We start from the raw sequence: 23860 nt of genomic DNA, 5'->3' as shown, positions 1-23860 counted from the left end.
ACACAAGTTCTGGCACTCGAATCCCTAAATTGAGTGAACTTGATGGGACAGTATAAATCTTCCAGCCATGTTTTTCGAGTGGCTTGCCGCTTTCAATCGGAACCATAACATTTTGGGACACAATCAGCTAAAGACAAAATCAGTTGGGTGTGGTCCAATATGTCATTGTCACACAATTGTGACTGTGCATTTTATTATCGGGGAAGTGAGTAGAAGGTCTGGGACTACATGATTGTGTCAAATCTCAACTTGTCCAGTGCAGTTTGGATGCTGTCACTGCAGTCCCTCGCCGCAAGTACATTAAATGCAGCACAACCATGTGTACAAGACTTGGTTTTATTGAGACGACAGGATTACACACACAATGGATACAAGTAAAACCAATTTTGGCAGTTGACTTCAGTGAAATCATGAACTTATGATAAATCTATTACATTGATAATTTTTGCCCCATTGATTTTTCGTGGTTTTGACTAGCTTACACAAAGCTTGTAAAAATAAAGGAGTGATACGAACTACTGCCAAGCACACCACACCTATCTGGTCTCTAAATGGCCATTTAAACTCGACCCCATCCGAAACAGGCAATTTCGGAAAACTAACTCAATTTGACCCGAGTCACTCTGCTGGGAGACAAAGGATATACATGTACAGTGAAAGTGAATACTAAATTTTACATATGCCATGTTTACAGTTCAGGAATATCGGAGCTTGCGCTGACCAATACAGGAAGTTTTTAATACTCTCACGGCTAGATCAAATTGATAGTCAACACAACATTTATTTGACATATAAACACCACTTACATCTACCAAGTCAAAGTTTGACCAATGGGTGTATTAAACCAGTAGCTTTTACATTCATCCACCACATCACAAACCTAGCTATATTTCCTAAGAACAACCACAAGTTCAAGAGATGAAATTAGGCAACACAGATAGATGTGTTTCAATTCATTATTTGCCACAAGCAAGACTATATATGAGAGTTCTGCTCAGAGTCAGATATTGACCAACGTGAGCCCTATGGCCCAGGCTTTCTGAGCCACACAAGCATGATAAGTGTATCAACTGGTCAATACACGAGGGGAAGTCTCATATGCTTGCTTGAGGAATCTGGTGAATGATCATGACTCCTGGGCTACAGTGCACAACTGACTTATTTGTAGACTTCGCTCTTCTCTGGTCAAGTTCACAAGGCATTTGACTCTCATTGCAATAGGAAGAAAAAAGGATCTAGGTTTGTGATAGGTAGATATTGAGGTTATATCACAGATGGACTAAATACGCTAGGTCTACCAATATGTAAATTGAGCTTTCTTCATTCTATACAGCACCATGTTTATATATGTAAACAATTACTGGTATGTCTCTAGTGTAAGACGCAACTGCAAAGAAAACAAAGTCAACGTTCACAACAGAAATGACCAAGACACCTGATCGAATCAAACCGAACAAGGTCTTCAGGGATAGGGAGACAGGTAACCAAGTTAAGATGCTTCATATGTAAGATTAGAATGCCATTGATAGTTTGTTTAAAAGCTGGACTCGTAAGTTTTCTGTAACATGAAGCAAGGTTAGATGCAGTTATATGCCCTATACATAATGTCGACAAAATAACTAAGTAAACACAGTGGCGTTCTTACCGCTTAGGAAGGGAAGTAGGGGTTCTAAAGAATGTTCCAAAAAACATCAACTCAATAAATCAGTGCAGATACTTTTCTGGAACACGCAGTATAGCCGATGTTAAGATATATTAATAGCATATTTTCTTCAGTAGCCTAAGTCGTACAGATATAATATCATATAACACATAGTTGAGTATGATATAATGGCAAGCATACATAGAGTAGTGCAGTGAATATTTCACACTAGTAACAAGGAAGGTGGCTCCTCTAGTTGCAAACACTACAGACTAGACAGCCACAACACAACCGTGAAAAAGTCTATAAATTCAAGCAATGGACAGTTATAGCATGGTATATAAAAGCTCTGTGTGTCTGGAGTTACTAGAATAGGGGAAATACCATGGCTCATGAAAAAATTACTCATTTACCTGTCATCTTAAAGAGATGCATACAAAATACCGTCACATTTAATTCCATGATTACTTGGAACCAATAAATAGCAACTATTACAAAACAGTTAACATCAAAATCGACAGCAACCATAACAGAAATTGATTTTACCTAAATAATCTTTATATCAATAATAATACAGTACCTTTGGAGGAGCTTTTTGACATGAATTATTGTCAGGAACATTCTGGCTAAAACCGAGACGGATACATGTAGTATCACTAAAATCAAGGCATAAATCAAGGAAGGTTAATAAAGGAATTGATGCAAATCCCCCCAAACCAGGAAAATACTGATAATGTGTGTACATAAAATCACAGAAGCCTATAATGTAACAAAGAAAAAGATAATAACTTTATAAATTATTACATTTTTCACAATGAAAAATAAAAAGAACAACTCTTTATGAAGAGAAAACAACAACAGTCATCCACCAAGACGCCAAAAGATCCTTTTTTTAAAAGTACCTTAGTACACGTGACAACTGAATAAGCTCTGTTTTAAAAACTGACACAACCAGTTAAAGGCGGCAGGCAGTAGGAACAAACAATAATAAACAAATATCTTGAACCGAGTAAATGGCAAACAGTTACTCGTAATATAACATGATCAAGGCACTAGATTACCCACTGATTATTCCCTACCAGTATACATTCTAAACATTCTAAAAATTATCAATTATTACAAATATTTCTGAATTCACACTGTGTAATTTGCACTTATAGAATGGCAGCAACAAACCACTTGCTCGGTTGTTCGTTGATAAATCAGTAAATAAATTAATGCGACTCTCAGCAAGACGCTGTCAATACGCATTACACAAGTCAACTGGGTTTCACAACACCTCTATATCAAATCAAGTAATAAAGACCAAGTTGGTTCGTCCAAAATTTGATATTGAATTTGAGATTTTGCACTTACATTTGTAGGCCTTCGACACAGAGTCAATGACAAATCCCAATCACTTATTTTAAAACATTAAGAGGCTAACTAACAGGTACTTACAAAATCAATACGAAAAGTACCGGAACAGTTTCAATCTTATCTATTGGACAACATCATTGTAATTTTATATTTACTCCAGATATATATTTACAACAGCTCTAGTAACAACATATCACAATTATCCATGTACACTAACACTTAATTACCTGATGGTCTATTCTCATTATTCCAGCCCACCTCCCCCAACAGTAAGAGGAGAAAGCCTGGCAGAGAAAACAGAAGCATGCATTTGTACATGTTTGTCAAAAAATGATTTACGACCTCAGTCAAAATTGATCATCTAAAAGTGCTTTTGATTTAAAGGCAGTGACATTGGTAACAAAAATGAGCTTGAACTGGCTATGAGACAAGATCTACTAGTGAGAATACTTGTGTCTTCACAAATATGCATAGTCTTGGAAATGAATGCTATGGGAGCCTAGAACATGTATCCTTGAATGTCAAGCACGGTCAGGTACAAGGAGGAAGAACCGGCAAACTTGCCACAAGAGAGGTGCCAGTTCATCAGTACCCGGTAACGCAAAAGATTTTGAACAGGCTATGAGAACGGACAGCTTGTGGTTCTTTTAACTAACTGGGTGAGCTATCAACTCTGAAGACATAATATTTCTACAGCGACAATGCAGTGATGTCATTGTCACGACCCAACTGACATTCCTGACAAGGTTTGCCATGTGTAGACAATGTCTTCGTTGATGTTACACTTCACAACGGGCATCAGCACAACCTCTACATCTGAATTCTTATCCAAGGCTCTTCCTTTCATCGTTTCTTAATTTTTGGTTCATGAATGACATTGTTATTCTTCTTTTCCTGTTTACTAACATGCTGCATGGGGGATAGCACCTCCAGGAGGTTATTGGTGAGGCCCCGGTCATACACATTCACAGAATCAACAGATCCCTTCCTCGAGGCAAGGTAAAAGCGCTTGTAACGTTCATTCGTCGTCTGGTTAAAGACAGCTAGGTAGAAGTGGTAGATCGTGAAACCAATGAGCAGAGCTGCAATGGCACCCATCCCGGTGGCTAGAAATACAATCCTGGGAAACTGCATGAACAGATGCTGAAAAAAATGATAACAATAGTAAAGATGTGCACCGATCGCGCTTGTGTCTGTCTGATTGGCTATTGTCATCGAGCTTGTGTTAGTCTGATTGGCTATTGTTTCGAAAGACTCTTGGCACATTATCAAACATGTGAGCAATACAGTCTAAACTGATCCGTGATGGGCAAGGGCTCAGTTGCTACATGTACTCACCTGTACAAGTAAAACAAGGGTCATATCTCGAGCAACGCCATTATGATCCACATATTTTGCACTCCACAGGTTTTGGTAGACAGTGATGTTATGAAGGACCCAACATGCCATATAGACACCATTTCCAACCATCATGCACAGGGCGACCATGAAGATGAGAAAGTATCGCTGGTTCCGTCCACCCACACATCGATTAGTCCAAACACAATGGTGATCAAACTTGAAGATGCATATATCGCACGTAGCTGGAATAAGATAAGAAGGTATCACTTAAGGTTATACAGCAAATTCAGTACCAAATGTCAATGAGGATGTCATGGTCACTTTCACTTGTGATGAACAGAAGACCAGCACTGTGACCTCTGCACCAATGCCATGTGCTTCATGATCTCCTATCTCGTTCACTGCCAAGTGTCTTGAAGGGGTTTATGAGAAGTCTTGTGAATGAATTAAACACTTCATCTTCCAAAATCTGCCAAGTTTGTTAGTGAATTACCAGTAATGTAAAATGTACTTACAGCAATGTTTGGACCTTGCTGGCTTGATGAAGTCACATGTCTGACAGGCATTGTCCTCCTGATACAACACTCCATCATATTTATACATGTCAACGTACTGAGCATAATTCTTGTGGTTGATTTCTCCAGGGTCGCTGATGCAGCAGACGATATAGAGAATGGTGCCGATGATGAAGAGGATCAGAGGTGCAAGGGTGTGGTTCTGGGTGGGATGGAATACGTATAGGTATGGGAGGATGTCCACGACCAGCACAACGTGGCTGGACAGGTTCATGAAGAGGTATAACATCTGGAATGTACGGTTTCTGAAAAGATGGAAGGAAAATAACACTTAAATCTGCCAGTGATCATAGGACCAAGTGTAAAATTGCCACGATGTCAAGTCTCCTCTTCTTTAAGAAGAAATCGATCCAACCGAAAAGAGGCTTCTAGTTTTACCCCTTCAAATATTTCTTCTCTACTCCTACAGATGTCCAGATGAAATCTGTGAGTCTGAATACTCACCTTTTGAAGAAAAGAGAGGTAATTATGCTGGCACCAATCCTCCACAGAGATTTTGGAATCATCAACTCGACTGTCTGAAAGTAGAGATTGGGGAAAATCAGCCTCGCATCAAGACATCAGTCTCAATAGACAAGACCACCATGTAAGAGCTCTCAATTAGGAGCAGTTTAACTTAACAGTGTCAATAATGAAAAGGTTAATGCAGACATCTTCTAATAAGAATTCTGTAAATTGACATGATTGAGACAAATGTAACGTTCATTAATAGCCAAACATACACAAATAATGTCATGATGAGACTAAAGATGGCATTGGTTGATCATGTGGCATTCACTAATGGCCAAATCAATACTCTAATCTTATTATAGGCTAATGCTACTTGTACGAGGCCGGTAATTACAGCACGAATGCACAGCGTAAAGCATTAACTTTGGGCTTCAATTGGCTCATGAGGACATGGATGTCGCCTGTACAAACAGACAATTTTTAGATCAAGGTCAATACGGTCTAGTTAGTTTCAAATAGTACACCATGCATTTTTTTCCCTGTCAAATTCATTTTAAGCCTGGTTATAGAAATTAAGAGGAATGTAACATTTAATTGCATGATGTGATTGTAATCATAAATCTAATCGAAACACCACACATGATTAGATCGATCCAGACATGACATACCATGTACATTTTCAAACTGAATGAATCGAGCGGTGACACTGATTATTATTGACTCGGTGTACTGCACAGTACTCATAACTTTACATGGAGAAATCAGCAGCTAATCAATAATTGACTTTACCATGTTCATCAACGTACATGAAATGTATGCTGCTAAGTGATCTCCAATTGCCGCTGATTCTTCACTTGTACTGAGATACCCAGGTCATGTAGTGACGTCACTCAGGCATCCATTTTGACGTCAACTCATGACCTTGACCATTGTTAACGAAGTGTGCCACCTGTGAATTTGTGGACATCGCAACACTTCATGACTGATCTTTATTCTTTGTATGATACTGCCAAAACAATACACAGATAGTTTAAAAGTTTGAAACCAACTTACTCTCCAGGCATGTTGACGCAACTTCCCAATAAAGCCAGTTGTCATAAAGGGTTGATCTCCAAGCGAGTAAAGGATGGCGAATCCCAGACACACTGACATATAGGCAATGAAGAGAGGCAGGTACTCCATAGTGGTTCTTCAGATCAACTCGTCCAGCTGGTTCCAGTCAAAATGCCTTCATTCAGTTCTTTTATAAAGCCATACTGTCTGTGACCTGGAAGAGTTATAACAACACTGGATATGAGAGTCTGAGAGACAACCTGTCCAAGAGTCGAACACTGAGCTCTTTTCCCTGACTGCATTCAGTACAATGTCCAATGACTTTGTTATTTGTTTGTCATAGTAATAGACGGCTTCATAATAGCTTTGTGATGATTAACTTTTTTCCCTGTCAAATCTCTTGGGCAACTGGGTTCTGTTGACTGGTTGCATGTTCTCTCCGAAAATTGATATGACTGTGAGTACAGCTAAAACTGCACCACCATGCAGTCAAGTTCTGTGTTTTTCATAAGGTGGGCTCATTGGACACAAGTACCAGAAAAATTCGATAAAATGCACAATATACCACGGAGTCACAAAACGATTCGAACGACTAAGTCAATAACAGAAATGATTATTGTATCATGGGACCAATAGGCAAATTATACTAATGGGCGTTCGAAATGGAATACTCGCATTAGTGTTTTCATTATCGTTCACCACTGGGTCTTTGACCGGCGGCACACTGAACCACCCCCAATGACATCCACATCATACACTTTGCTAGGATGACAGCCAGGAGGCTTTAAGCCACTCGGGGAAGCAAGCCTGTCATTCAGGAGGCTTTTTCAGTGGAGATACTTAAGTAAGTTAGCTGACTCAAGTATTGATCCATGCCATGACCGAATTCTTTTGAGACAAGACAGCGTAACAAGTCCTCTCAACCTGTTGGGTCTCAAAGAGTGTGCCCAAAAACTGGGAATATGTTACTCGTGAGCGGATCCAACAAAACCTGGAAATATGTTATTCCAAAGCGGATCCAGTGAGTAGGCAGTATAAATTTGTGTTCTAAAAACGACTGCCAAATGAAAATCGGCACGTAGATTATGACAACAGCCAAGTTTTCCGTTTCTAAAGATATAAGTAGATAGAATGACTTGACCTGGATGCATTGGACATACTGAAAAATGAGTAAATTGGAGATAAATATAGCAGTTTTACCTTCCTCTTGCGTCAAAATTGTGATCCACAACTGCTGCCATCTGTGAACCAATTACAAAACTAAAACACCCAGTCTCACGCGCATCAGTAAAGTTCTGGAGTTAGTTATGGAGCTATATCACAGTCGTATTCCCACTACAAAGCAAGTTAAATGGCATTATCTACGATCTTGTAACATGTAAAGGTAAGTGACTATTCGACTAAGCCGCTTAAACATGAAAAGGATCTAAATAATGTTAAGTAACATCTTGACAATTCGACTATATTTGCGCGCGACTTCACGTGACCTTCCCGCAGTCATGGCGGTTTCTGACGGCAGGTCTGTGTTTATCAACGCAAAATATCGATTTTCGTACCTGTTTCAATAACTCAGATGAGCTAATCTTCAAGGCAGTTATTACAACATGCCAGTTGAAGATAATGAAATAAGAGTCTACCAATGACCCGTGCTAATTATGTCTTCCTTTGGGTGTAAACAAATGCTTCAAAGTTTTTCCATTCATTTTCCATACAAATTTACACGTTCATTTCTATACCCTTATTTCGCCAGTCCCCAACTAGCTCTGCTTTTAGAGTACATAGTACATGCTCTTAACCGAATGTCAAATTGACTGAATTGTCCCATTTTACTTTCAGTGATGCTGGCAATGATTATGTTGTGATCCGAGAGATCTATGAACATGATGCCGCACAAGAGGAATTCGAAAATGAGTTGGAGCAAGCTTTGGAGAGTAAAGTCAAGACCATTGTCATTGAACCAACCAAGCTTGGTGATGAAACCGCCCGATGGATAAGCGTTGGAAACTGTCTTCATAAAACTGCTGTTTTGACTGGGTTTGGATCATTGGCCATTGGACTGATGTATCCACAACATGGATACTTGTACATGCCGTTAGGATTTACAAGCGTAATATGCTCGGGAGTCTATGCAGTCTCATGGCAGTTCGACCCATGCTGTAAATATCAAATTGAATACGATTCTAGAAAGTTGCAGAGACTACCACTGCATAATTTGAGTTCAAGTTCGCCTGTGGTTTTGATACGAAAAGACGATACTAGGAGAAAAGTTTTGCAGAATTCATTATCTCTGGCAGCTGGAATATATTGTGGATGGCAATTTTACAAATGGTATTCAACTTAACCTGAATGTACTATAGCAGAAAATACTGCTTTGTAATGGCTCAAGTGAATGGTTTATTTTCAAGAACAATATTGACTTTCTGCCTGGAAAACTGTGCTTAAAAAGTAGACTGTGTGTGATGCTTCTGACACATCAAAGGTGTATTCTCCTGGGCTTTGTGTATCAGTACCAGTACCACAAATGGTGTAATGGTGATAGATTCTGCATGCACCCATGTGTTAAATAGACTGTTCACATATACATGTAGAGACCAAGACATTTTGAGAACATAGATCTTTTAGTGTCGAGATCTGTCTGGACTGTACAATGCAATCAGTTTCATCATGATTATTCATGGTTTCATGATTTGTATCATACATGCATGTTGTTGCTCATCATGTTGCTTATGTATGGAGAAAGTTACATTTTGCCTTCTTCAATTACCGGTATGTGGATAAGTTCAGACCGCAAAATTGAAACAGCAGCAAAGTTGTTCTGCGACATTTTGACAATGGATGATGTATCCAGTGCCCTTGTGTTCATTGTGATCAGTATTTCAAAACCGTTAAGCTGTGAATCTCTTATTCCGATACAGACAAGGTTGGGGAAATGCGGGCATGAATGAATACATGGTGATAGATTCATATATACAATGTTCACTTTGTCTTTTCTTTTTTTCAATGAGAAAACCAACTGTTAGTCTCTTACCAGTTCATCTTGGAATTTGTTCTGAAGTGCTGGATGTGATCCTCTATTGATTGTGACTTCATCAGGCCTGTCATTCGTCCAAGTATTTCAGATCTGTCGGTAATCAAACTCCTTGAATGTAAAATGGAACCGATTGGGACTCCGTCACCAAATCGCTAAGATATCAGTCCCACTCTTGTGAGTAAATTTTTGTCAATCAAGACTGTACTGGTACAGTCATCAGACTGGAGAAATGGGACCATTTTCAGGTCTTAGTCAGACTGGGCCTGCCGTCTTGCACTCACTATGCTCTAGATGACATGCACACCAGGGCCTACTGCCTCAGGCTGAGCTATCATCTCACCATGCTTGTGAAGACAGGTAACGTACTTGGCCTCGTCTAGGACGTGTGAAGCCGGCTGCTAACTAATATTCAGATCATAGACATTGTAGCAGCTACTGTCATCAGATTGGTTGTGACATGGTACAGGGAGACATGAAAGACATATGCCTTCCCAAATCAAATAATTGCTTGATGTGAATTTAAACAGTTTTTGTAAATCGCTAGCTGGCTTTCCTCGCCTCACCGCTGCCCAGAGGTGAAATAAATGGAACACATCACTCCGAGTATGAAGGAAAATGTTATAATTTATTTAAACACAGAAATATGTTTACAATTATGAATACATGCATGACTTACAACAACAATATGACAAATGACAAAATAGATTTTGGAAAAAATGTAAAAGTAACATTCAAAACCTGTTAAGTCAAAATCCTGTACAAAGTAATAATTATTACAAAGTTGTTGCCTACAGTGCTATGAGAACAAAACGGCAGAAGAAACATTGCAACTGACCAAACAAGAGGGCTGCAATGTTCAGCCACGACATAAACTTATCACCAACCAGGCTCACACAAGTCTACTGAAGGATAGGGCAGGTTACGATTACCAACAAAACCTAACCAAGCTAGGCTATATTCTTTTACATTGCCACTTGTCAGCGTAAAGAGAATAATAAATAGTCAATATATCCACATCAAATTTCATTACAAGTGTCCTCATAGTCGTACGACATCGAAATTTCTTAAAATGTGTAAATAAGAAAGTAAAACTGCTACCTTACTGACAACCACAGATGCTACATGGTTAGGTTTCCTATACAATATCCAAGGTAAAAGGATGAAAGAGTCAAGAAGTACTATATCATATAATGAATGCATAAGGAGACAAATTTCAAATATTCAGGCCATAACTATTTCACCATGACATAACCATCTCGACACTGTACTTCAACAAATGTTGATTTACACATGCAATGATTTATACATACTGGTACAGTATTTTACAAATGTTTACAAGAGAGAGAAAGTGTCGACACTTTGGTTTTCAAAGCGTAAACAGAGTTAAGATTTTTAGAGTTCACCAAGTATCACCATAGCAAATATTAACGATTGCACTTATCCTAATAATCGGTTAGTTCCGGCACTTGGGAAATGAAAGGAGAAAATAAGTTATTGTAAGAAAGCCTACAGCTACACCCATAAATTTACACTAAAACTGGTTATCTAAGTTGATCTACTACAAGTAGAATGAGAAGGAAAGACCCTAGCTACTGAACGGGCAAAAACCTGGTAAACAAGAAAGTGTTTTCGATATTTACCTACACATATTGGGTTGACTATGTCTACAGAGGAAAAATTGAATTGTTACACCTAGCTGATACCACTAACACTGCAGACTACTGAAATAAAGTAAAACGCTCACTTTCAACATTCCCAAATACTACAATTCTGAACCTAAACCAAAGTCAACATACTGGAAATATTGAAAACTAATGTCGCCCAAGCTATTATGAACAGCAACAATATCAGCACTTACATTTACAGCGGTCTTGGGATAAGCTTACTGCATCTGGCACCGAAACAATAGATGAATATATTGCATTTGTGTGACGCATGTTTGCATACTAGCTCATCTGTTCGTTATTCTGATGCAAGGTTGTGGTTTTGATAGATATGTTAGCCTAGCGCACAGGTGATAAGCATGTTTCCAAACCCACCAGGGAAAACTTTGTCAAATATCTACCACAATGTTTTGTTTTAGCATGAATATGCATAGGATGGTATGCAATTGGCTGATAGAACAAAGATTAGCATTCTAGCATGATTGAGACACGATACGAACCATTATGGTCAACAGTCCAAATATAACATTCAAATGTATCCAACCTTTGATCTGAAACAATGAAACCACCTTGAAATAACTTTACATTCACAAGCATTACTACACACTTCTTAGCACATCTGAACAGCTTACTGTAAACCAGATCCTTATCTTAATAGTGAGCAGTCATTCCGAAATCAAGGACAAGTGCAGCCTCAGAGATTTATGACATCAGATATTAGGTGCACAATGAAGTCCAAACCATTGATCTTTCAAACCTCTAAAGGCGAAATTTTTCAAACGTAAAGTTTTCCTGTGGGAGAAATCTCCTTTTTTCATACCTTGATCTTTATTCATAGGCGCTTCACGGATCAAGCCAGCACAACAGTGAGTATGATTAATCGTCCATCATGCTGTCGCTCTTGTCAACATCAACATTCAGACAGATCAATAACCATCTAATAACTGCACTTGTCAAAGACAACAGATGACAATGTACTGTTAACGCTCAAAACAAACAAAACAAAAAAGCCCAATAACTTCACAACTAAACATCTGGTGGTACCAGGGCCAACTCTCTGGTCCCTATCTTTCTTTAGCACTTTCGTTACTTCTTTAGTCCTTTCTCAGGAACACAGTCATTTCAGACTGAAGATTTATTCCCACTACGTTTACCAATGACAACATTGCAACAAATCAAACTACAGACTGTTCAAGATCTCGGTCTACTCTTGCCATGGTTGAGAGATAAAGGCTAGAATCGACTGTCGCTATGCTACTTGTTATGTTCTGGAATTCAATCTTCATTCAACATCTGATCAGATCCTATAAGGAGCAGCTTTCCATCTCAAAGGCAGGAGATATTCACCCTGCACTGTCAATCTAGAAACTCTCTATATGAACCCTGAGTTATCTCCATAACAAACATGAGCTCGTCACAAATTTTCACCAAAGCACTTTCCTGAAGTCTTGTTAACAGCTATCACCAAGTTCAAACTCATTCCAACCCAAACTCCTTACAACCAGTGGGCAAAGCCACTGATCGGCCTAATATTCTTGAACAGTCTATAGCCGACTTCATAACCAGTTGAGATTTGGCAATAGGTAATTAGATACGTTTCTAAGCATAAAACAATTGCAAAGACTCATTCCAGAATTTCCCGCAGGAGATCACCACTAAAATTAATCTAAGATCGATACAAATAGTTTTGCCCGAGATCTGTGATGAATGTTGGAGGCAATCACAACGTTGTTTCTGCATGCCATAGGTGTGTTACAACTATTAGAGCCCATCACAGACCTGACCTTTTCATTTTATTACAATTTATAACTGGTAGCCTAGTGCTAATGACTAAGAAACAGAAACTGGTTGAAACTCACCTCAATGAAATCTAAATTTTTTCGAATGATTTTAAGTTCGAGCTGCGATTACCGAGACTACTGAGTATATGCAATTACATTACCTAAGAGCTCTAAGATTTTCAAATGGAAATTTACAGCAAACAATTTACAATAAGATAATATCTATATATATTTATATTTATATATATTCAAGTTCATTTAAAATCAGCATTATTCATTACAGCCTTAGATACATTTACAATGCGTAAATTTTTCTACATACATGCCCCTATCCAAAGGGTATAGGGCACAAGACACTACTGCCTGCTAGGCGATCGGATAACTTAGCTCAAGAAAGAATGCTTCTTTAGCTAGAATCGGTAAGAACTGTCTTATCACAAAGTGAACAGCGAGTATTAGATATCTCAAGCTGTTATCACTACATACGGGTAGGCATAAAGGAAAAGGACAAGATGTATCAGAAAATTGTACATGATAGTTCTTCTTACTAAACTTAAGGTGGCTCCCCTGGTACTCACTCTAAGGAGGGCACATCTCTCATGCATTTTGTCCTACCCTTAAGTGGTCAGGTGTCAACAGCTGGATTCAGATCCACAAATTTCCTCTCCCATCTGATGAGCTACCTCGGTCAAGATGGCGCTAGCGTACAGAGTGGCTTCTCTTGTTTACTTTGCATCTCACTACCTTGACATTTGTGTTAGCCAAACAAGCATGCTTTCTTTGAGCAAAAGTAGCTAAGTAATCTTAGAATATTCATAAAGGAAAATCTGTTAAATTGACTGGGAAAAAATGTGTCATGTACCAAGTTACTGGGGCCCTGAAAGGCAAAGGGGAGAAGGGGCCATACGTTTCCAGGAACTCACCATGACAGCTTCAAAGACCACTGTACCTACTGACAACCACATTTCCAAACAAACGTAACAACTCTGCATCACTTTGACAACTACATCACTAATTCACTTGATTTAAATAAGCAATATATATAAATATATATGTTGAGACTTGAGAAAGATGTGTGTATATGAACACTAGTTTCACCAAACAGCACTGTCTGAAATCCACAGCGAAAGGGGTCGCAACACAACACAGGTAAACAGTGGTCTGTGATACTAGGCCATGCCAGTTGAACAAATCACTGAATTGTTTTGCTAGGGAGCAACTTTAATAGTCATTAACAGGGTTCAAACCCTCTCACTGTAGTGTCATCATGGTTCCACAGTCCTAATGGCACTTTTTATGAATCCCATCAAATTGGAGAGCATCGAAGCCAAGGGCAAACCATGGCTAGCACGTAAGGTTGGCCAGCATTCTAGCTCATGATATATGCTACTGAGACCAACCACTGGCACAATAATTCACTTCCAAGCACTACACTATACCAAAGACATGAGACTAAATGAAGACTTGGCAACACAATCTCAACCCCATGACTGTCATACTGCCCCTGGGTTCCAGTTGGGAAGTGAAATTCACTCCTGACCAACCTGGTAACCCCACTTTCACAGCCCACTAAGCTATGGACATGGTGTTCTGTTAAGATAGGAAAATGAATGAATTCTTATCATATAGGGAGCTAGTTAATGTGCGCACTTGATTGCAAATGGCATCCACCCTGCCAGATCTCTCATTTCTCTTCAGATTACAAAAAAGAACATTATGTAACATCAAATATTGCTTTCTCTCTTCCCTATGGCATATCCCGAGATATGCCTTCTCCCTTCTAAAAGTTATACCTGGTTGCATCATACAAGTCATTTTCAAGTCTAATATCACACATAACAAGTTGCAAGTTTGTTCAACTGACACGGCCCCATGGCAAGGCATATTTAGTCTAGCATTATTTTTTATCTCACACAGGACCACTTCGAGGCCAATATGATTGATTGCAAACATCATAGAAAAATATAGCTCCTCCCAGGTAAAAAAGGAAAATAGGTCCAAGTGGAGATACATCCACATTACTCAATAAGTATACATCAGCTGCATATTATGGCATACATCTAGCAGATCATTGCAATTATATTCATGCGCGTTGTCTGCAAGAGTCAAGCTTCAGTGATTAGAGGGGAATTCAGGCACATCATCGTCTTTCAACCACCATTGCACAGCATAGATTAAACTGCTCCAAGACCAATATCAGTTATCAACCGGAACATTCATTTTCAAAACTCCCAAAAATTTCTCCCAAAGAGAATGACTCTCAATGGCAATGTTTACTAGTATAATGAATATGATTATCTAACTGATTGTTCTGAAAACCTAGCTGGAGGTGAAAGCACATCAACAGGCTCGTTTGACAAAAGGAATTCGATTTAGCAAAAGATTTGTTTGGTTGTGAATGAGGTCCCTGAAGGTAGTCTCTTGAGACGATGGGTACCGTGCATGGCTGATCAGATTCAGAACCTTGTGCAGTACATGTACATAGTATTATCGTGTATAACTTTACTACAGCACAAAAGTCACTATAAAAAGTCACCAGCTGAATAATTGACAACGTACCCCTTACATTGGAATCTTGCAAAATTAATGAGGGTTTTAAGATTGTGGCACTTAACTGATACAAGATTGCATGTAATGGCACAAATATGCGTGATCTTTACAAGACATGTGCAAAGTGGTTATTTCTTTCATGTTTACATGGAAACAAAACAACGCAAGGGCATCTGCCCAACCTTATGTCCTGTTAAGAACAGAATTATCATCAGCTGGTCACCAGGCATTGACTTCTAGACAGCGTCGACGTGAGACATCACAGAGCATGGCAATGCACAACCAAAATCATCATGTTACTATTAAGATTTCCACCTCCAATCCAACCTAGTCAAGAATGGAATTAATCCATTAAGTTTCCCATTACCTAGGAAAACACTGTTCGTATTCTGATGATACCTTGTTTCACATGTAAATTCATAGATCGTTTGACCTTCAAGGTCTTTCGCCATCTCCGGATTACTTTCCATCCTTGGTGCTGGCGTTGTTTACAATATCCTTCCTTGGTGGCATTCTCTCGTTCATTTTGTCTAAGCTCTTTGCCTCCTCGAAGCCTTGGATCTTGTGACTGGGCGAGAACCCGGTGAGAGCTGAAAAGATGACAGCCAAGGAGAAGTTAGTCACGAGCAACTGAAGATACATGCAATGTAGGCTCTATCTGCAAGTGCCTAAAGAGAATGGGGGTAGCCGAACCCTTCATTATGAGCTCTCGTTTTTCTCATCATTGTATCATTAGCAGTAATAATGGATAGCTTCTGATTCAGTTTACCGATAACATTACTACATGTTCAGATTTGCTGGGAGCAGGGAGACACCATGGGCACAAAGTTTCAATCCACTAGGTGGACGCCCAGGGAGATATTTTCCTGAAAGGAGGATCAGCCCTAAAATGTCCTTAAACACCTTCAATTTTATGCAGGTGATGTGCTTTAACATATATCACCAATCATCACTTCTAGAAAAACATCTTCATCAACAACTACTACTCAAAGTGCTTCAATCAAAAGTGATCACCCCCTCCCCTCAGAGCTAAATATGTTTTAAATGCCAAACACAAGAATACAATGCCTGTTATATCACTTTACCAAACAAGCGGTTTTTAGTAAATCACTCACAAATCATACAGTGGACAGATAAACCTATCATGCAAGCCTCAACCCCTTTTAACAGCGTTAACAAGAATTCTTCAGAAAGATATGGAAACATCACTTTTTTAGTTTAAGAGACAACAGGTTGTTAGTCTTTGTATTGTAAGTTGCTTTTTTTTCCAATAGAATTTCAGAAGAATGACGGAGACATAAAAGGTATACAAATTTTGTTAGGAATTACACCACATAACGTCAACTAAACAACGAGACACCAGTGTATCATATGGCTACTTTGGTCTTTGCTATGATCTCCAATGAACAATTTTCAATCACATATTCTGAAATCAGAATCACGTTGCAGACTAGATTGAAGTTCCATACCAACCAAGAGCGAGGAACATGGAAAGTTGGTCTTGTGAGTCCAACATGCCCAAGGTCCGACATTATTCAAATAAATCACAAACAGTGTTGTTAACAGGGGTGAAAGGGATTGGAAAACAGGATACAGATGTAGTTGTGATGGTTAGCTTTGATTTGGAAGACTAGATTATTGAGGTGGAAGTACATGTAGTAAGAGTAAAGTGTGTTTGTAACCACAATTCATCTTGTTGTTGCAAATTAAAGCAATTAAAGCTGGTATGCATATCATCATGCTGGCATCAGAAAATGTTTCATTCTATAACAGAACTTATCAACCGGGGTGTCGTTGCGGGATTTAAAAGGTAATTAACAGTTCAACATTTATCCTATTTTTCCTCCACTTTAAATAAAGTTCATTACATGAAGCCTTTAAGCTGTTTGACCACTTATAGGATTGAGCCCAACTACTCATGCCAAATTCTATGTCATTTGAGTAAGCCTAGCTATTAGTTTTATTGCTCCTAAGAGAATGCATTTTCAACAATCATGAGAACTTAAAACAAACTGAACCTTGCCCCAGTCAAGACAATCAAGGCTGAACTCTTTGAAGGGGACTTAAAATAATCTAACTGGTGTTATATGCATAAAATTCAACACAAAAATAAGCTGTAACAATAACACACAATGCTCTCAACTACCAACAGAATGTTATTTGAGTGACCGCCATTCTAAACTTCTACCATGACAACATGGGACTCACCACTCTCAAGAGTCTCCCGACCTCCTGATAGGGCACCAAGAGGGAGTAAACCATTTGGAGTAAGACCCTTGAGTTGCAGAACATTTTCACTCTCCTGTCTGAAATCACAAGAAGATCAGTGAAACAACTTACCATTGGTGAGAGTCTCCTTGCCCCCTGACAATGCACCAATAGGTAGCAGACCATTTGGTGTGAGACCTTTAAGTTGGAGCACACTTTCACTCTCTTCCCTGAAAAAGTGCAAGGTCAGCTGAAAATCTTGCATGGTATCTAATGCAAATACCCTCATACGCTGAGATTAAATTTGGATCTAGAGCAATCAATTCAACATTGTAAAACTTGTACATACCAGGGCCAAGTTGTTCAAAAGGTCACAAACTTTAGCTTTAGCACTATCTTGACGACTTCTCCTCAAGTCAAGTCCAGTTGACTTTATGCCAAGCTCGAGGTGCATACATGTTACACACCGACTGTGTTGTTCTATTCAAAAGCCAAGACAACCACCACATATTTATCATCAGGCATCACATATTGAAAACTTCTGATATCATCATCAACATCATACAAACTTGTCTATCTCGGATAAATCTTTACATGGGAGAGTCAACCAGGCCAAATAAGATGCCTGCTCTTCCACAACAAACCTACAAGACATACCTCAGAACAGTGAAGACACGAGCCATTTTGCCAATGGCTCGGATTTTGTTCCTGATGACTTCCTTTCTAGCTGCGACTGAACCACCTTCAAAAGAAAGAGGACAAGGCAAGTTAACTAAGGTTGTCCTTCAAACAGACAGGCAAGATATAAATTCATTAACAAAGTCTATCATGAGAATTTTTCAGATGTACTTCTTTTCTTAGCATCAATGATAAGCTGTATTCATCACCAAGTCGAAGCAAACTTAAAGCTGAAGCCCAGTAACAAATCCGAAGCAATTTAAAAGGCCTACACCACATCACTGTTAATGACAGCAACACCTCGGCCAAAGATAAGCAATGGAAATTTGATTTCAAAGAAAACTTAACGAAAGTAAACTGTCTTAAGTGAATGACTCTTCGTTTCTAATGTAGATCATATCAGGACAGTGGAGGGGTCACACTCGCTTTGGCTGGCTAACTGCATAGCTGTCGACAGTAGCACTTGTCCCAACTGGCAGACAGAATATGAGGACATGATATAAACATGAGACTTTATACTGGCACATCCATGGAACCACATGCAACTAATAAACATTGGTTGGGGTAATGATAACAATGATAACATGACTAGGTAACCTCCTGATCTTAGTAATCTAAGTATCTAAAGCACACAGAAAGACTGGACTCCAGGGCTAGTCCAAATCTTTGGATCTATTCTACGGGTAAATCTAGGAGTACAAGTCCACAGTGTGGCAAAGGAGAAGTCTTACCGTAAATCCAATGAGTGTACGTAACGTTCCATGAAGGGGATCAACATAGGATTGCGATTCATTAAACAAACAGAAAAGTGCTTTAGTATTTCATAATTTATCCAACGATGTTAAAAAGTACAAATATCTTGTCAACAGGAAAAATATTCAAGACTTCCTCTGCCCATCGTCCAAAGGACAATCAGATGAGAGCCCTTAAAAGAACAGTAAGTTCAAAGGGCAAGAGTTACAAAGTGACAAAAACTGAAGTTTCTAATGTCAACTGTAGGAAGAAAATGTGACAGAAATCACTCCATGTGGATCTAACAGAAAATTCTTGGATGTGTACACTGTTGGCACCTGATGAATAGCAATTCAAAAGTACATGTACTAAGATCAGGAGGTATGCACGGCTGATGCTTCTCTCTCATTCAACATCTCTAGCTCTGTCATCAACTATGAAGTCTTCATGTTATTAAACTGACAAAATTTAAGAAGCCTGCATTCTCAGGAACATAATCACATGTATCAGGGATTTATAACAAAACACACATCATCCATCTTGTCAAATTAAAATATTGTTTGCACAACGAAGAAACAATGACTGCTAAAATCGAGTCATGCCATACAGGGTCAGATTTTTAGGGTCAAGAGCTACAAAACGGCAGGTACTGCAGCATGGTAGTACCGCAGTTGCTTTCTTCACTTTCGAAAATTGGGGCATCTCAACAACAAGAAACCAATGACGATATTCTAGTCAGGCCATAAACCATATTTAGGTTTTAAATGGACAATTGACACCTTAAATTCTGACCCTGCCACATAATGATACAATCATATTCCAACCCCTGGCAATAATAAGCAATAGGAAAAATTTAAGTTATTGTGCAGGAAAAAATAAAACTAGACCATTATCACCAAGAAGATTCTGTGAGGTACAGTTCAATGAATATAGTGTTAACCACACCAGTAGCACTGCAGCAGTGGCATCTGAAATATGATGTGGAGCTTCTCACAATGGTCTTTATAAGAGACAAGGCATCTTTCATTCAAGTGTTATCAATACTTGATCACAAATGGACCAGATAGAAATGCACTGAGCAGTCCATTGGAGACAATGAGAAACAGCTCCACACAACTTCAGAGACCACTTTTTAAAATGTTTTAAAGAGTGCAATTAACTATATCAGTTGTTAAAAAGGTGCCCTTAAAAAAATGGGTTTATCATTATGCTTGCTATACACCCATCAACTTGACATTATGAGCTGTACACATGGTTGCCAAAATTAGTGTTTAAAGATCCAAAGTTTTCTACTGACATGTACATCTAGCTTCTATTTAAACAACAGTACAACTGATAGCAAGAATTTTTCTATGCCACTTGTTTGTGTACATTGATCACCAGCTATTTCTCCACAAGGCTAATAAGCTAGCCTCTAATGGTAGAATAGAGCTGCTATATCAGTTTCACGTGTATGTACATCATTTGTCAGATTTAAACCCCATTTATCATGGATTACCAACAGCTGCACAGCAGAGATCCTGTCTTGACAGCCACCCCACAAAAGACTGGTCTCTGAACTGATGTAATGACTGTTTGCTTTTTAACATGTTTAGGTGAAAAGCAATTAACCAAACTACATTTAATGACTGGGGATAGTGGTGTGATGTCATTGTTCGCAACACCTAGAAAAGTGAAGTGAATAATCTTGAAAAAGAAGATTTAGCATTAGGTGCAACACAGTTTAACCAAAGCATATAACGATGTAAATGTTGACTGTGTAGTAGGTTTTAATGACACCAGGTGTTTACGTATAAGTCTTGATGTCAGAGGGCTGGATACTACCGGTTTATATGAACTATCATACACAATGCAAAGAGTTTGTTGTATCATTTATTTTGAACCTTTCATGAGGATTACCATTGACTGCATAGCAATTGATAATAAAAAAAGTGAGAATATTTCAGACTCTCAATACTTACCAAGTAAACGAAAGTACAGACCAACATCAGGGGTAGATTTCTAACTGTTTTTAATACTGCTGTCTCATTTCAGATTCTGGCATAATCATTCTTTGTACACTCAATTAAGCTGCTTATTACATCTTTCACTTCACTTTTCACTAATCTACTAATGCATGACTGAAGGATGACGATCCATCAATGGATGAAAATGAATCACTGCATTTTATTTCTTCGCATATATTTCCATTTTATTGTGGACTGGGTTCCCAGTGAGTGAAGAATGATATTAGTCTTGGGAGAGAGGCTCAATGACAATTTGTTGTCGTAGGCCACATCTCAATGATTAATCATCAATCTTTTGAATTCAATGTTAACTAAGGTACAAGTATTACATTTATGGCACCTCATTTGAGCATCAGCTGTTATTGATGCTGTGTTCAGGGACAGATCCCGTCTTGGGGTTGTTTCTGTTGGACTTCAAACATTACTACAGTACCGTACTACGAGTTGAAACTTGCTTTTTACATATTCACTGCACTTGTAGATCTGTACTCAAGCACAGTTAAAATCAAACCCTGACCATGTAAGATCCGACGGTATAACTCCACGGTTGACGGGGTAGGAGCAAGACAGAACAACAGCAACTAAAGTGTATTACAATGGGTCTACATCTACCTGCCAAATGAAGTCAACAGCATGCAGAGTAGTGATGCAGGTCATACAATCATAACTACATGTGCACTGTAGTCCTGGATAAATCCTCAGAGTCCAAAATCACAAGTGCCATTGCCGATTGGTGATATTTCGTAAGAACAGTTTTGTGTCCAGGATGGAGATAACATTGTTTTCTCTTGGCTGAGGCTATTTATCCAAGATAACTCTTAAAGACTGGGCACTTTCACAAAGAAAACATCCAAACATCTAAATTCTACATCAGACGAAGCCTAACTCCAAAGGATTTGAACTTTTAGCAGAGATTTGGAGTCTGAATGCGTTTTGTGAAAATCACCAACAGTCCTTATAGAATTAACACTAACGTTACGAAACAATTCCGTCAACAGTAGCCACTCTACATTCATGTTCCCAACATAAAATTAATATCCTACTGAACGGCCAGATATTGTCCTCAATTCATAAGGTGTTGGAGATGTAATGAAGCCGAAACTAAACACTGACCCTTCCTACATATGTACAATACAATTTAGAAGCTCTATCTACTAATTTAAGGTCCTCCTCTTTGAAACTGGGGCACAAAGATTTTACACCACATCCTCAAGTAGAATTGACACTAGATACCAACAAAAACAAACACATGTAAACCTTGGTTCCGAAGATGTCAAAATCAACTGATCAAGTGTCAAAATAAAACTCAACGTAAAAATGCTCCCAATTTTTCCACTGTCATTGAGACGAACTGTCCTACGATGTGAAACGATCTGGAAAACCACCTTACCCACAAATCATCAAATGAAACATGATAAAAGACAACCAAATTATTCCAAACCTTTCCTTTCCTCCAAATTACTCCAACTTGAAAAGATATGTAAACCAATACATACTTGAAGCACATGCCAGTAGATAGAGATTATCATTGGATAGATACTCTACAATATATGGCGCTTCCGCCAGAATTCTCTCTCTCACATCGGCTTTCTTCACTGTTACGATGTGAGGAACTAGAAGAAAAAGGATTCATTCCATTTTAATGATAGATGTCAGAGTCATACTGCATTTCCTGCAATCATACTATACTAGCTGGAAGGAACGACCTCAAAGAGGAATGTTTAGAAGAAGTTGGGGGCTGAAGCTAAAACACTTTGATGAATCTTTCATGAGCTGAAGCAATAGGAAGAAACTGATCCCCAAATCATATAAACAAAAGAAGCATAAACTCAAACGGAAATCAGATATCTTTGTAGATGGCGCAAAATAAGCTATATGATGACTCACCATATGAGAATGTGTTCATCAAGAAGTTTCGCCTCAGTTACAGAATAACCCTTCAGTGTTAGCTACCAGATGTTACATGTAAACACGACATTCAGGACCTGGATTCCCGACTCTGAACAACAAAGCCACATGACAGCCAATGTGGAGGATGTGGGGAAACAGAGCTGCTGCCGACCAACCAGAGACGTAGTGATGGGGTCACATGTTGCCAACAGCGTTTGATAATCCAATTCGACAGAATCAAGCTGCACCAGTTAAAGAGGAGTTTCGATGGATGTCTCAGATTCTGTACACACTTATGAATGAGTAGTACACGCCTGGCTAAGGAAAACTTGCCTAGTCTAAGTAACATCCTTATTAGTGGTGTACAGTCTCGCACTACTGACTGCACAAGTTACTTTAGGGAAAGCAGTGCATCTCCAGCAGTGTTAATTAAGAAGGACTGTTACACGCTGGACACAAAACTTGAACTTACCATCGTTAAATTTAGGCACTCGTGCGGACTTACCATTACGAACACCTGGTTGTAATGCATGCGAAGTCAAGGTAATCCACGATGAAAAGAGAAAACAATGCACCCTGTGACATCACGCAGACAATATCGGGTTGGCATCCTGACTACTTAAGGATTTAACCATGCATTAATGTCATGATCTGCTGTATGTGTCATGTTAACAATTACTCTTGAAATAATGTTACTACAGTTCCACAGACAACACTCAACAAAGGAATACACTTATAGTGGAAAAGTCTTGCTGAAAAAATGATGGCAACCATGCCACACAACCTAAGATCTATTCAAGTCAACTAAGAGAGCAGCACCACTAAAATGGAAGCTTAAGGCTGACACAGAGGATGCATATGCTTGTCTGCAGGTCATAATGAAAGGAAAATACATTTGTA

The 23860-nt window shown here is 38.8% G+C and overlaps 3 protein-coding genes across 3 annotated transcripts in view; 1 reads left to right on the top strand and 2 right to left on the bottom strand.

Moving 5' to 3' along the window:
• Positions 1 to 322: 322 nt before the first annotated feature.
• On the bottom strand, positions 323 to 7657 carry LOC135494742 (palmitoyltransferase ZDHHC4-like). The gene is made up of 6 exons (XM_064783007.1): positions 7621 to 7657; positions 6421 to 6634; positions 5362 to 5435; positions 4858 to 5162; positions 4340 to 4584; positions 323 to 4144 (listed from the first exon to the last, which is right to left on the bottom strand). Exons 2-6 carry the CDS (start codon positions 6547 to 6549, stop codon positions 3845 to 3847), a joined length of 1053 nt encoding a protein of 350 aa, XP_064639077.1. The 5' UTR covers positions 6550 to 6634; positions 7621 to 7657; the 3' UTR covers positions 323 to 3844.
• A 255-nt stretch (positions 7658 to 7912) lies between these two features.
• On the top strand, positions 7913 to 9376 carry LOC135482433 (transmembrane protein 11-B, mitochondrial-like). The gene is made up of 2 exons (XM_064762419.1): positions 7913 to 7939; positions 8257 to 9376. The coding sequence occupies exons 1-2, from the start codon at positions 7920 to 7922 to the stop codon at positions 8759 to 8761; spliced, it is 525 nt and encodes a 174-aa protein (XP_064618489.1). The 5' UTR covers positions 7913 to 7919; the 3' UTR covers positions 8762 to 9376.
• A 681-nt stretch (positions 9377 to 10057) lies between these two features.
• LOC135488440 (uncharacterized) overlaps positions 10058 to 23860 on the bottom strand; it is a 40952-nt gene continuing 27149 nt past the window's right edge. The window contains exons 22-24 of the mRNA XM_064773090.1: positions 18312 to 18396; positions 17787 to 17884; positions 10058 to 16036 (exon numbers count right to left, since the gene is read on the bottom strand). Of these exons, the coding sequence (XP_064629160.1) occupies positions 15906 to 16036; positions 17787 to 17884; positions 18312 to 18396 (314 nt within the window). The 3' untranslated portion in view covers positions 10058 to 15905. The remainder of the gene's footprint in view (positions 16037 to 17786; positions 17885 to 18311; positions 18397 to 23860) is intronic.

The sequence above is a fragment of the Lineus longissimus genome, chromosome 1 (genome assembly GCF_910592395.1).
Source record: "Lineus longissimus chromosome 1, tnLinLong1.2, whole genome shotgun sequence".
Lineage (NCBI taxonomy): Eukaryota > Metazoa > Nemertea > Pilidiophora > Heteronemertea > Lineidae > Lineus > Lineus longissimus.
Note: the sequence above shows the minus strand (reverse complement) of the source record. Positions and strands in the feature narration are given on the sequence as shown.

What these genes read in the sequence shown, in the direction of transcription:
- LOC135494742 (XM_064783007.1), bottom strand. Translation starts at nt 6,549, where the DNA reads ATGGAGTACCTGCCTCTCTTCATTGCCTATATGTCAGTGTGTCTGGGA. An exon ending in ACCTCTCTTTTCTTCAAAAG is followed by an intron (nt 5,163 to 5,361) that starts GTGAGTATTCAG and finishes CCATCTTTTCAG; the next exon opens with AAACCGTACATTCCAGATGT. An exon ending in CCCTTGTTTTACTTGTACAG is followed by an intron (nt 4,145 to 4,339) that starts GTGAGTACATGT and finishes CATTTTTTTCAG; the next exon opens with CATCTGTTCATGCAGTTTCC.
- LOC135482433 (XM_064762419.1), top strand. Translation starts at nt 7,920, where the DNA reads ATGGCGGTTTCTGACGGCAG. An exon ending in ATGGCGGTTTCTGACGGCAG is followed by an intron (nt 7,940 to 8,256) that starts GTCTGTGTTTAT and finishes TTTTACTTTCAG; the next exon opens with TGATGCTGGCAATGATTATG.